The sequence below is a fragment of the Sinocyclocheilus grahami genome, unplaced genomic scaffold, assembly GCF_001515645.1.
Source record: "Sinocyclocheilus grahami isolate Dianchi unplaced genomic scaffold, SAMN03320097.WGS_v1.1 scaffold140.1, whole genome shotgun sequence".
Classification (NCBI taxonomy): Eukaryota; Metazoa; Chordata; class Actinopteri; order Cypriniformes; family Cyprinidae; genus Sinocyclocheilus; species Sinocyclocheilus grahami.
The window spans coordinates 437973-453177 of NW_015505319.1; the positions used below are offsets into that span (position 1 = coordinate 437973).

General features: G+C 38.6%; 2 protein-coding genes across 3 annotated transcripts in view; one reads left to right on the forward strand and one right to left on the reverse strand.

Annotated features, from left to right (window-relative positions):
- The window catches only part of LOC107591313 (LDLR chaperone MESD-like), a 6146-nt gene extending 5203 nt beyond the window's left edge, over nucleotides 1–943 (reverse strand). For both annotated transcript variants that reach the window (XM_016280439.1, XM_016280438.1), the window contains exon 1: nucleotides 764–943. In XM_016280439.1, coding sequence (XP_016135925.1) covers nucleotides 764–916 — 153 coding nt within the window. In that variant the 5' untranslated portion in view covers nucleotides 917–943. The remainder of the gene's footprint in view (nucleotides 1–763) is intronic.
- Nucleotides 944–4691: 3748 nt separating this feature from the next.
- tlnrd1 (talin rod domain containing 1) lies at nucleotides 4692–7431 on the forward strand. Its single transcript, XM_016280406.1, has one exon. The coding sequence runs from the start codon at nucleotides 6125–6127 to the stop codon at nucleotides 7187–7189; it is 1065 nt and encodes a 354-aa protein (XP_016135892.1). The 5' UTR covers nucleotides 4692–6124; the 3' UTR covers nucleotides 7190–7431.
- Nucleotides 7432–15205: the final 7774 nt, after the last annotated feature.

Below are 15205 nucleotides of genomic sequence, written 5' to 3' on the forward strand. Positions count from 1 at the left end.
GTTGAAGCAAAACTCTGCAGGGCTGCGGCTCTCCAGGACCGACGGCTACCCCGGTCTTTATCTATCTATCATATATATATATATATATATACAAATAATCTATTTGACTATCATCGATATATAACAGTATATACAGGTGCATCTCAATAAATTAGAATGTCGTGGAAAAGTTTATTTATTTCAGTAATTATAGTGAATTGGTGGGTTTTTGTTAAATGTGAGCCAAAATCATCAGAATTAAAAGAACCAAAGACTTAAACTACTTCAGTCTGTGTGCACGGAATTTATTTAATACACGAGTTTCACAATTTGAGTTGAATTTACTGAAATTAACTTTTCCACGACATTCTAATTTATTGAGATGCACCTGTAATGTATCTATCTATTGTATGCAATATACATGCAATTTAAAACAAGAATAAGACATTTGACACAGTGAAAAACTTATAAATAACAATAAGAAAATTTGACAGTGTGAGACACTTTTTTTTTTTTTTTTTTACCATGAACCGTTTTCGTCAAAATACTAGTTATGACACTACAAATGAAGCGTAGAGTTCACATTAACACGCAAAAGCATCAAAAAGCAAACCAAATGGCATAATTAATTCTGAAAACTCGTTTGAACGAGATCCCATATTCGCTTGCTGTGGTTCTGCAGCAGTTACTTCAGTACTTCGGCGGTTAGCATGGTATGGTATGGTATGGTATGGTATTTGTGAGAGACACCGGACCGAGTGACTGCAGCAGTGTGTTCATATACCTCCCACTCCTCCAGCAGTCTGGCCATATCCGCCTCATTATAGTCCCGTATGTCCTTCTTCCTCTTCGGTTTAGTGTCTGTACAATGAACAGACGTGAATAATATGAGAAAAAACAATACTGATGCAGTCCTGCAGCTGACGGGCGACGCCATCTTTAAACCTGGAGCTCGCTGATTGGTTGAAATCTTCTTCTTCTTTGGTTTTATGGCGGGTAGCACCCATGTTAAGGTGCATTATCGCCACCTACTGTATTGGAGTGTGAACCAGAGTTTACCCTTTCACAATAAGAGGACAAACTAAATAATAAAATAAAATGAATTTGTTTCAAGAAGATTTTTCCCACTAAATTCTCTTAATCAGCTCTGTTCTCTTAAGATACAAAAATAAACTTTCTAGTCCATAAGTAAATATATTTTTAAGCTTTAGGTTATCCACTCCCATCTTTCTAAATTCATTCTTCATTGTTTCTCGTTCTTTTGGTTGAAATCTTCCCGCTGGTCACGGGTTTAAGGAAGGGGGCGTGTCGACGTGATCACGTGTTCTACTTCTCGGAGGTTTTTAAAAAGTTTATTTGTTGCACAATCATATTAAATCATTACATTACGAAAATAAACACAGTGTAATAATATAAACATGACGCATCAAATGCAAAAGAAGAATTTCTGATGCAATGCATGCTTTTGGTTATTTCCTACCTTGCAAGAAAAGATGTGTGGGGGGGCCAAACACACAATATAAAGAAAGTTACTGAGTGTGCATGGTAAATAAACACCACATTTGAAAAGCTTTAGTGGTTTTTGGTTCAGTTTCAGCTTTTGCATCTCTGAAATAGGTTAGTTTCAATGCACATCTTGAGCTCGGTATAACTGGTAGATGTGCAATACACTTACATAATAAAATGACAACATGTACTAACATAACAACTCTATTTTTGAAAGCTATTTCAAATGATCTACAATTAATTAACATTTAGGGGGAAAATGCTGACATGCACAATAGCCTAATTACAAGACTTGTATGCTTGACCGATTATTCTGAAGAAAATTAAAAGTACTCTTGTTTAATTAATTTATATATATATGTGTGTGTGTGTGTGTGTGTGTATTATTATTATTATTATTAGTTTGATCAAATTTCAAATAAATGCACATTTAAAAATCTCAAATTTACAAATCTCATAAAATATGAGAGTGTTACTTTTTGTTTATTTATTTTTGTAGCTGTTTTTTATTGTATTTTTTTCTGTTTTAATTATGTACGCATAATAAATGTTCAATATTTGTGAAAGTGCACGCATTATAACTAAACTCTCTTGATAACACATTAAGAGGAAACCAAATATAATGGTTTGATGTTTTTTCAGCTCTGCACAGGCTGGGTCTCTGCAGTGCTTGTTCATGGGACGCATATGAAGTGTGAGGCTCATTCAACAGAATCGGAACTGTTTCCTCTCAGGACACCCCACCCAATGGCACAGTGCCCCGTGCAGCTGTACAACTGACATGCAGTATTCACGGCCTCGGCCCCCAGTTCACGTCCAGCACACTACATACACATGCTTTGTGTGATCCAGTAGCTTTATTCTGTTGAATGAGGAATCAGACCAAACAACGTACATCAGGGATCTGCATTGAATATCTAGAACATGTGTTGGTTAAAAGTGATGGAGTAGAGCAATACACTGCTGTTGAATGTAATGTCAAGGGTTAAAGATAAGCCAGAGTGTATTATATGAATGTCTTCATAGTATGTTTGTAAGTCCTAATAATGCAATACTTAGATTTGTCATCATATGTGACCTGAAAGCCCTTCTCATATCCAGAGGAGGGTTTTCAGTGCAGCAGCCCCACCCTGTTGAATCTGATTGGCTGCTTCGCACTCCCAGCGTCTCTTGTTATCTAATGAAAAGTACTCTACTGCATTTACGTCATAGTTCTTGCAGCGGCGAATCCGATTTCCCTTTCCAAGATGAATTCGCTGTTTTAAGGCCAGTCTGGTATTTTTATATGCGCGGTAGGGGGATTTTTATTTATTCATTTTTTGACTATTATTTCCATTCGCGTTATGAAGATCCCTCGCCACAAATATGTATACTTGCATTACTTCAGTGCAATGCAAAAGAGGATGAGTGAAAGCTAATCAAATACATTTTTGACAACACAATTATTTTGGTTTGGTTTGTTATTTGCCTGTTGAGGACCAAACTTACACAAGTTAAAAGTAAACCCATTCGCAAATAAACGTGAATAATAGATAAATACATACATATATTTTTTTCACAAAACAATATAAAAAATATATATTTACATATTTAATAATATATTTATTTTATGTCCTAATTCATTTATACAATCATTTATTTATATAACAAAATATATAGTGTAGCAATATATTGTACATTTCCCACTATTTAACTCTTAAATGTATTTATTTTTATTAACTTACTAATATATTAATTTAATTACAATTACCAATTCTTATATAATTCTTATACGTGTGTGTGTATGTGTGTGTGTGTGTGTCTGTGTCTGTGTGTGTGTGTGTGTCTGTCTGTGTGTGTGTATGTGTGTGTGTCTGTGTGTATCTGTGTGTATCTGTGTGTGTGTGTGTGTCTGTGTGTGTGTGTGTGTGTGTGTGTGTGTGTGTGTGTGTGTGTGTGTCTGTATGTGTGTGTGTGTGTGTGTGTGTGTGTGTGTGTGTGTGTGTCTGTGTCTGTGTGTGTCTGTGTGTGTCTGTCTGTCTGTCTGTCTGTCTGTGTGTGTCTGTCTGTCTGTCTGTGTGTGTGTGTGTGTGTGTGTGAAATTCAATATAAATATAATGTGTGTGTTACAAATGTAAACAGGAAAAGGGAACTTTATTTCACTGTATGTGGGAATGCACTAAAGTGAATTGTGTCTGGGTTAAAATATTGAATATTATAAGTCAAATCATTGGTAAAGTAATCCCTCTTGATCCCAAGTTGTGTATATTACATGTTTGCCCTCTGAATTTTAAAGTCACCAAACATGAAAGACAATTCTTAATTCTCTGCTTGCTGGAAGCTAAATGTGTAATTGCGTGTCTTGGTAAAAAGAAGAAAGTCCTGGCGTGTCTCAATGGATAAAGGGGATGACCTCATGCCTTGCCTTAGAAAACCTTACCTGTAAAAAAAAAAAAACGTCAAGTATTTTGGTCCATTTGGAAAGTGTTCTATGACTGTTTGGAGAGTCTAGATGGCGGCTCCTTTGTGGAATTGATTGACATTGAAAGTATACAGACAAGTATGTTATTGCTCTGATTTTTATTTTTGAAGGGTATTAAGTTATCTTTTATTTATTTATTATTATTATTACTTTAAATTTTTTTAAATAAACAAACAAACACTAGATTTAAATTTTTTCTATTCTATCTACTTGTTTTTCTTTGTGTGTGTGTGTGTGTGTGTGTGTATTATATATATATATATATACACACACACACACACACCTTGCTACGTGTACTGCGTTAGGCTAACCGAGACTTGTCATTTGCACTTATATATTGTTGCTCTTTTGTTAGTTTTGACTGCTTTTATTGTCCTCATTTGTAAGTCGCTTTTGATAAAAGCGTCTGCTAAATGACTAAATGTAAATGTAAATTTTATTTATCCAGTTATAATGAAAAATGTAAATATTGTTTAAACTTGTATGACAATGTATGACAAATAAAATTGTTGTTCAAACCTATATATAACGTATTTGTATGTGTGTGTGTGTGTGTGTGTGTATTATATATATATATAATAATATTAATTCAAGAAAATAAAAACAAATTACTTTTCAGTGCAGAAGACCGAGGTTTAAAATAAATAATAAATAAAATAAATAAATAAATTTAAAAAAATAATAATGCCACCGGCGTTTCCGTTAAACTAAAAAATAATTCGCTCTAAGCCGCACTGAACGCGAACATTGTGAAAGTAGTAAATACCCGAACGCGAGAGTACCTGTTGGATTTAGGGAAGCGCAAACCTGGGGAAAACACCGGAAACAAGAAAACAGCTAAACAACCAAAAAGCGGAAACACAAGGAACTTCTCTGGAATTTCTCTTTGGGTGTAACTTTTGCCCTCAGACCGGTAGTTGAGTCTCACATCGGGGCCTCGGGAAACGATGACTGGCGAGGAATGAACGCGACTCCCCGCGCGGCGCGGCTAACGCTACGCTACCTCAGAAAGATAAGCGTATCGCTTGAGCGGCTGCCGACTTCAAAGGAGGGGTTTCGCCTCGCTGACCGGGAGTAATGGTTGTGGAGTGTATACAAGTGTCACAGGTTGAGGGAAGCTAACAGGCTATTCAGCCACACCCTCCCGCCGCTTCCTGATACGCAAGATGTAGCGGGAGACGACAACCGACGCGCGAGAGTCTCAACAGCGGTCGTCGTCGCGGAAGCAGCGTTAAAACTTCCAGCCGAGCGTTAAAAGAATGGCAAGCAAAAGCGAAACTATCTGCCACTGGACATCCGCTGCTTTCCTGCTGGAGAGGGCGTATGGACAATAGATATGCATAGGGAAGTGAGTTTGCCCGCAGAACCTGGATCGTGTACGAAAAGGAAACGGCTGAAAGTCGTTCGGGAACTTTTTATGAATTTTCGAGGAGTCGTGGGATGATGGTGCAGTGGCGGCGGGGCGCACGCGCGTCTCCGCTTCGGTCGGCGGGTCAGCAAGACGGTCAATATATCAGCAGCAGCAGCAGCAGCAGCACACCGCAGCAGCACGTGTATTTAAATGCATGCAATGTGCATGACACGAAGAAAACCTGAAATGACACACAGCTAAAGTAGCGATTCTGGAAGTCAACCTGCACTTTGCCTTCATCTGGGCATCTTCTTGTACATGGCACTGCAGTAGCCTTTTTTTTTTAAAGAGTTTTAGTTTCTTTGCATTGTTGGAGCAACATTGGCAACCTGTGAAACTGATCAGACTGTAGCCTACCTTATCAGAGGTAGTTGTGAATTCTGTTTTATTTTCATTTTTGTCATTATGCACACCTTAAAATCGGATTATTTAATCACTGGGCAACTCTGAGTTTTTCATTTGAAGGGATATTTAATTACAGCTCTCGTCAGCCTCTGTTTGCCCGCGTTGTATTTTTAAAAATACCCAAATATTTTTCTAAAGTACTTCCCTTATTCGTGCATTGAGTGAAGTTTCATATTATTTTGAGAAGTCAAAGCTGAGTGGACTTTTTCTGAAGGACGTTATTGACTTTTTGGCCAGTTTCACTCTCCCTGATAAGGTGTGGGAATCTTTTATTTACTGAAGAAAATGACATAAATCACATTTTCGCACAAGAGAACGTGTGTTGTGATCTTTATTTTGAATATTAGCGCGACCACACTACTATGGCTAGTAGTGGCTCGGGAAAATTAGATAGTGAGGTTTCTACCAACGTTCTTAGCGGCAGCTTGCAACAAAGGAAAAGACTTTCATCCATCTGTGACGCATGCAAGAGCAAAATGCAGCTGGTGGCGGACCTGCTCCTGCTGTCCAGCGAGACCAGGCCAGTGGTGAACACCGACGGGATGCCTGTAGCAGAGACGTTCGAGAAATGTCGCGACACGGTGATCGCCCGAACCAAGGAGCTGTCGATTATCGTTCACGATATCCAGAGCCAGCTCAACATGGGGAAGTACGTGGAGGTTGGGGACCGACTGGTGGAGATGGGCGACCTGGTGGTCTCGCTGACAGAGTATTCGGCGCACGCCGCGTACCTGGCGGCCGTGGAGATCCCGGGCTCGCAGGCTGCTGTTTCTGGCTTGGTTGACCGCTACAAAGTCACCCGCTGTCGGCACGAAGTGGAGCAGACGTGCAACGTTCTCCGCCTGACGGCTCTAGCCGACCTGACGCCGCAGCTCCTTCTGGAAAACTCGCAGAACATCCTGAAGAACCTCACCATGCTCACGGATGCCTCTTCTCTGGCTAGTGATAAATCCAAGGACAAGTTCGCCAAGGAGCAGTTCAAAGCCAGCGTCAAGTGCATGAGCACGAGCGCCACGGCTCTGTTGGCGTGCGTGCGCGAGCTCAAGTCCTGCCCCAGTGAACTGACCCGCAATCGCTGCATCCTCTTCAGTGGGCCGCTCGTGCAGGCCGTGCATGCTTTGGTGGGTTTCGCCACTGAGCCACAGTTCCTCGGCAAAGTCGCCACCATCACCCCCGAGGGCAAAGGGGTCCAGACGGCCGTTCTGGGCGGCGCCATGAGCGTGGTTTCGGCCTGCGTGCTCCTGACCCAGGGCCTCAGGGATATTTCCCAACATCCCGAGAGCAGCTCCCAGATGCCCGTCTACCGGGAGCGGCTGCGGAACTCTGCATGCGCCGTCTCGGATGGATGCACACTCCTGTCTCAGGCACTAAGGGAACGATCCTCTCCTAGAACTTTACCGCCAGTTAACTCTCATTCTGTGAATTAAAACTCCTCCCCGGCACGTTATTTTGAAGTACCAAAGAATCTAATCAGGTTTCACCCCACATACACTCTTAAAAATAAAGGTTCCATAAAGGGTTTTCCCAGTGATTCCATTGAAGAACCATTTTGGGTTCCAAAAAAGAACCTTGCAGTGAATAGTTCATAAAAGAATCATTATATTCTTAGTGTAAAAAACTTTTTTTAAAACCTAAAGAACTTTTTTCTGCATGATCTGGATGTTAAAGGTTCTTCATGGAACCATCAATGCCAAAGACCCCACATACACTCTTAAAAATAAAGGTTCCATAAAGGGTTTTCCCAGTGATTCCATTGAAGAACCATTTTGGGTTCCAAAAAAGAACCTTGCAGTGAATAGTTCATAAAAGAATCATTATATTCTTAGTGTAAAAAACTTTTTTAAAACCTAAAGAACTTTTTTCTGCATGATCTGGATGTTAAAGGTTCTTCATGGAACCATCAATGCCAAATAACCTTTATTTTTAAGAGTGTAGTATGAGTAAATGTAGTGTTTATACACCTAAATTAACTTTTCATGGCAGTCGGCTTTACTCAAGCTCACATTTGTAGGTTTTTCTCAAACTGGATGTGATTGGGGGAAAAGTAGCTTTTACTAAAACTGACAACTTCTGCAAAATGTCTGTCGGTTGAGAATATAATATGGCTAAAAGTGGTCGTTACAACAGAACAGAAAGTCTTTACCTCAGTGTTTAGCTGAATGGATGTCATTGAGATTTGTGGAAATCATCAGCATCATAATGTTCGTATTCCATGTGTGAATTTGTAATGAGTAAAAGCTGCTGTGAGTGTGTGCCATAGGTTTTACACTATTTACAAGACTTACAATTATATTTTAATGTGCTGTGTCCCCCCCCCACCCCCCTTTGCCAACGCCCTCATTTTTTATCATGCATGTACTGGAGTATTTATTTCAAGTAATTAAAAATGTTGTTTCTCATGACTGTTATTGTGCGACATCTCAGTCAAAAGATTCAAATACTTGATTATTTTAAATCTACGAAAGAGGCAGAAACTTGTATCAAAATATGTGCTGAGATCAAATTAATCTTTATATTTATCATGAATGATGCATCGTAGCACTAGAAATCTAGCATGTTGATTCAGTCACTTTTGTGAAAGAAACTCATTTAGTGAAGCATTTGATTTTGTCAAAGAATTAAATTTTTAGCTATACAGGCGGTAAACCTAATAATCCTGGTGCCTTTAAAGGGCTTTTTACACAGAAGCTTCTTTGACTAGTTCCTGATGTGTTCCATTTGTTATCATAGTCCTCGATAAGCCTCCTGCTACCTTCATCTGTGTGTTTGAAGTCTGGAATGTTTATCTCTGCCACCGCACATCTTGTGTGTAGCAGTTTATCCCACACATTTCCTTAGAGAAAAGCATTGATTAGTCCATTAATGCAAGACACACTAGTGCTTTTAAGCGTTTTGTCAGATTTCAATGTTAAGGTACTTTATATCTCAGGTATTATTCATGGGAAAATCTTAAAGTGTCGTTTACTTTTTTTGACTATAAATATCACAATCTACTTTAGGGTAAATCTCACTAAACATGTCAAGAACATGCTGTCATATTATACCCAAAAAATACTTTTTTCTTAAAGAATTATTCTTATATTGTTCTTATGCATATCTAACATAGGTTTCATAGATAATTGGATGAGTTTTTGGGGCAGACCTGACCTGTTGAAAAGAGATGGTCTTCATCCCTCCTGGGGTGGTGCCGCTCTTCTCTAGAAATATGGCACATTGCTGTTCAGTTGCTTTGACACAATCAGTATTGTTAAAAGCACTATATAAATAAAGGTGACTTGACTTGATCTACATGATGGTGTATATATGAATTATATTGTAAATACTGAAAGAAATGTTGCATTATTTTCATAATCATGCATTTTTATTCAAAATTCTCATTACTGTAATTCAAAACAAATTTATATATATATAAATTATATATAATTTTATTACATGTATGGTATTTATATTATACACCACAAAAATATGTTTCTGATATTTTTACTATTAATTCTACTGTTAATTTGTATCTATTGTGAATGTTTGCATTATTTTCATAAGAATCATGCACATTTTCATCCAAAATTCCCATGATGTATACATACATACTTTACAGTATGTACATATTTTTTTATACTTTATATATATATATATATATATATATATATATATACATGTATATATATATAAATAAATCAAGAATTATAGTATATCAATAATTTTATAACATGTATAATATTTATTAAAAATTATGAAATAGTAAAATACTTATACAGTTAGTGTCTTACAATATTTAAAACTTTAACCAAATGTTACACTGTTACATTACAATAGTGAAAATTTTGGCTTTTTGTGCTTAATTGGGATACAAAATAATGTCTCTCTCTCTCTCTCTATATATATATATGTATATAAATATATATATAGTGACATTATTTTGTGTATATATATATATATTTATTTTTTATTTTTTATTTTTTATTTTTTTTCTGAGGTGAAATGTGACCAGCACATGTTTTTGTGATACTAATCCTGCTAATTTGGCAGTCTACTTCACTGTTGTAACCAATCAAACCCCCTGACCCTTCCTGTCATGCTCTTTTCATGCTGAAAAACAAAAAAACTGTTGCTGCACAACAGGAAGCCAAATGACCTCTTCTATCAGGAGACATTTCCTTCACAGCACAAAATGTCGGAGAAATAATTTCGGCCCAGGTTTCGCCCATTTCCTGCGAAAAGGAGAGAAGTGCAAGCTCTTCCCCAGCCTATTATGCGAGTGGTTCTCCTCGTGTGCTGTGAGGGTCTGTCTCCCAGTGTCCTGTTTCAGATTCATTATTATCAGTGTAAACACCTCACCCTCAAAAGAAGGCAGACGTATGGGTGATGTGGGAGAAAAATGTTAACGTCTGGAATGTTAACATCTGAAATTAACATTGACTGACATGTTTACGTGGAAAAAGCAAAGTCTGAAAGCTTTACTGAAAGCTTAAATTTTATATGTACAGAAGAAGTCCTTATTGCCAATGTAGATAAATACATCATGCACTAGATGTGAGTGGTGCTGGGCCAGGCAAAACTCACCGATCACTTAGAAAAGTAATAACACAGTGCATCACGGTTTGAGTTGCTTTGGATAAAAGCATCTGTTAAATGAATAAATGTAGAGGTATTTTTCATGCCTGTGGCACAAATGATACCCGATAAGCGTCAAAATGTAAAACTTAGATTTAAATGCACTAATATAAACTCTCACACCTGGCAAGTTTTGCTGCTGTGGATTTTGGTCTAAGCTTTAGAGCGCCATGGATTTATTCATGTGGCATTAACACCTTGTTACTCATTTGAGACCTAATAAGATGCACGTGGTGAGAGTAGAATGACTCAAGCTCATAATTTATGGAAAAACCTTATCAAATGGCAGATATTGACTAGATTGCCATCTAGTTAACATGCTGCCTCAGGGCTAGAGCACTGTGTGAGGGGAATTTCTTGTTGATACACATTATTTTGTTTCCCTGTTTCTGTCATATCCACTATGCACTCAATGCAAAAATAAATAAATATAAAGATAAATAAATTTAAGATTTATATATTTGTATTGCATTCATTTGGATTACACAGTTTTAACATAAACATACTTTAAACTGAATGCATATTTATCAGTCATACATAAATGAAAGAGGTAAGAAACATAAGTAGTTAACTATGTAGCAGTAATTTTTTTATGCAGTTCAAATACAATCTTAAATCATAAATTTAGGCCTAAATATTTGTCCTTCTTCCACTTATTTTGCCTAAATTGGCTTAAATCTGCCAATATAGAGGTTACACATTTTAGTAGATTAGAGGTTGAAGACTTAAGTATGAGAACTGAAATACAGACTACATTCTTGATAAAAACCATATAGGTTGGTTTAGGTTTAGTGCGTCAAACAACAGCTGTGCTCTTGGTCAGAAGTGACGTCTCTTGGAAACCGAGGCCAAATGTCAGTGTTGTGTGATTTGATACCAATGGTATCAGATGTCCCTCTGCTCACATAAAACACACAGCCGGGTCATTGTGCCAACGTTTGCATAGGGCAGGTCAAGTTTCATTTTCAGCATTTTACTGAATCTGTATCGCAGTTGGTAAATATTGAAATGTTTTGCTAATGACTGCTTAAAGGTCATATATCTAAATATTTACATAGTGGTTTAGTAACAGAGAATACATTCACAGGTGATATATATTCAGTTTCCAGTTGGGACAATATAAGACAGAACTCAAAAGGAAAGAAACAAAGTTTAAATACTCGCCGTACTGACATTGTATCGAGAGGATTGATAATAAAAATATTGATGCCCAATGTTTAACTAGTAATTTTCTTCTTTATTGTGAAAATGAATGTGCAAAATAAATTTAGTGGGGGAAAAAGTAACTGGCAGCTCTCATTCAAACAGACAGAGCTGATATTGACAGACAAAGAACCCCCGAATGCCCCCGCAACAAGTTGCGTCCTTCTCCGGAGGACCAGGTCGACGCCTAGGGGGGGAATGTGGCGAGTATCCCGGTTCCAAATCAGCGTCGCCCTGGAAACGCCGCTCCCACCCCAATCACAAACTACCGCCACCTGTGCGGGATGATTGGCGCAGCTGGAGCTCATTCCCGCAGGCCTTAAAGCCAGGAGAGAAGGCACACAGGAGGAAGGTGGAAGAGGAGCTCCAGGCGGAAACTAATGTCTGTTTTGTTTCTTCTCCTCCTGTGTAGAGACCAGCGACCCTCCGGACGAGTGATCAGCAGCCCTCCACGAGCACCGAGTGACGCACTACCCCCCGGAGCACCATGTGACCGCGCTGCCCAGACACCTCACCTGCGCACGACGAGCACCACGTGTGAATAAAGCACCCTCCTGGGGGACTTCCCGCAGTTCTGTGTCTGTGGTTTCATTCACCCCGCTACAATATATATATATATATATATTCATAGAATAATGGTCATTTCCACACCTGAAAAAGTCAAAGTTTATATATATATATACTTAGAGAAACCTGGAAATATCAGGGGATTTTGAAAGGGTGATTTCCACACTATAATATTAATTGTAACCGTAATATTGGGAGTGCTGTAATATTAATGTGAATGGTGTGGAGAGGATACATTGTCCTGTGCCATCTGTTAGCTGTACATCTGCCCTGAATATTCAGCATAAACCACCCTGAAATCCTCCGAGCCAGAGAGTTTAAGAGCGAGTTTGGCAGGAATTCAAACAGAGCTGAAATTCCTCATCCTTCCCCTTTGGCTGACCTTGGGCCAGTCGTTTTGTCACACTGCCCTCTCATACACCAGGACCTACATTTGACCACCAACTGCTCTGTTCCTCAGCATTATAGTTCTTCAGCTCTTGTCTTACAGTAGCTCGCTCTTACGGCTTTGTGTTTGTACAGAATGCTCAGTCAATCAGTACAGCCGAACCTTTTTTCTCTCCAAAAGCTGGCAGACCCTGCCCAGGGCCTGTTATTGTCTCTCCTGCAGGACCAAAGGTTAGATGGGGCGCTTCCTCATTGTCCTAATAAAGGCTCAGCACCTGGGAGGATGACAGCAGAGAAACCTTTCCTGATATTGTCTGTATGGCGTCATTGTCTGATGAAGCCTCTCTCTTTCCCAAACAAACAACACATAGATCGTGTGTGTCATCTGGTGTCAAATAGCGCTGACACGGATGCACACACCTTCTAAATGCTCTACTAGTGCTCGCCATAATATTAATAGATAGCTCTTACTTTTTCCTTGAAAATGCACGCTTCAAACAGAACAGTCAATGAAGACGAAGAAGAGAACGATGTGTAGCTCCCGGCACCGATTTATACTGTAGTCGCACCGGTAGTGACGTCATGGCTGTCGCCGGCCAACGAGTTGGTGTTTTTTCAATGTATGCTTCAGATACGAGTCACGACGAGGCGTTCCCCATAGCGACCCCTAGAGGACGCAGTTCGAAGTTCCCATGAAAGGGAACCTTTCCTGATATTGTCTGTATGGCGTCATTGTCTGATGAAGCCCGGGAACAAAGTTATTTCCCTGCTATGGGCCGGACCTGCTGCATGATGCCAAATGCAGACGTCTGATTAGGTGTGTTTGCTTTTGTCAGATGATGAGTTGAGGAAATACTCAGAGGCATTATAAAAGCAGAAGAGATTGTCTGCATCTTGAACCAGGGATTTTATCGGTTACTAAAACTAAAACCATTTAAACAAATCATTGCTTTAAATAAAAGAAACATTAACTGAAATAAAATATAAAACATATAAGATTTTTTTTTAATGTTTTTGAAAGATGTCTCACTAAAGCTGCATTTATTTGATAAACAATACAGTAAAACAGTAATACTGTGAAATATTATTATCATTTAAAATAACTGTTTTCTATTTGAATATGTTTTAAAATGTAATTTATTGCTGTGATCAAAGCTGAATTTTCAGCATCATTCCTCCAGTCTTCAGTGTCACACGATCCTTCAGAAATCATTCTAATATGCTGATTTGAGCACCAATAATAATTTATAACAATTGAGCACCAAATCATATAAAATATAGAAAGCTCAAATTATGTAACTTCTTCAGAAGATGAGCGCAATTAGTTTTCTAAAGGAAATTTTTGGAAATTCTTTTCCAAATTCTCATGTTTCTTTGGAAAATTTAAAAATATAGTTCATAATGTTGTTTCATGCATTATTCCTTGTACACTCTTAAAAATGCTGGGTTGTTTCAACCCAACTTTGGGTCAAATTTTTAAATTAAAATTTTAACCCAAAAGTTGGGTTCGTCCATATTTGACCCAAAGTTGGTAAAAAAAAAATTCAAACATCACACAGCAGCTTCTATCTAATTCAAGGTGAAACACTGAACAGATTAAGGAACGAAGAAAAAATTGCCTTTGCTGCATTTGTGTTGTAATCCATCTTCGTACTTCCCATTTGCTAATATGAAGCAGCACTATGAGCATCCTATGGGAACATTCCCAGAGAATGACCTCATCCCTCTCAGACGGGCAGCGTGCTGAACAAACAGATAGATAATGTGTTTACTCACACAGGGCTCAATTGTGCAATAGACAAGATAGAAATGATTCTTGATGGAAAACTAACATCTGTTAACTAAAAGCTCAGAGGAGCCGCCACACACACACACACACAGACTGTAGTATTCCTGCATGGGCCGTACGTTCACACACATGCGCATAGAGTATTATGGCAGGTGCGAGAGGAAGTGTGAGTGTGTTTAAGTTGATCCCAAAGTCTCCGACGGATTTGAGGTCAGAACATCACACGTAATGTTTTGCTACCGGCCAGGGTTTACACTTTTACATTTATTCATTTAGCAGATGCCTTTTCCAAAGTGAAATAAAAAAATGTATAATAAGCGAGGCAATAACAAAAGAAGTGCTAGCAATATAAAGTTTCAAAACGTCAGGAATAGTACAAGCTAGACCAGGGAGGGATTTAAGAAATAATGAAACAATAGATGTTTTTAAAGAGTTGAGAGAGAGAGAGAGAGAGAGAGGGAGAATCTAGAGTGAGCAGTTATTGTTTAAAAATACTACATGCTGAAAGTGGTGTTGGTGTGGGAGGGCAGAGAGAGGCGGTGTTCCTTTAGCAGGGCAGCCAAAGTACAATGTCTTCCTCTTGGCTCCCTCCCCCTCTTTAAGGTGGGGCTCATTTCCTCTCACACACACACGCACGCACGCACGCACACACACACACACACACACACACACACACACAGTCGTACAGTTAAAGACCATCACCGTCTATATACTGTACAGCAGCGGCCCAGTTCTCTCTTTACTGTCTCTCTAGCACCACAGGATGACAGTAAGGTCAGTATGAGAATAAGAATGGGAAATTGAGGTAGGCATGTTTTAAAGAATCCAAAGGGCATGTTTTTGTTGGATTGTGTTGTTTTTACAGGCACTGGGTACCATTTACCAT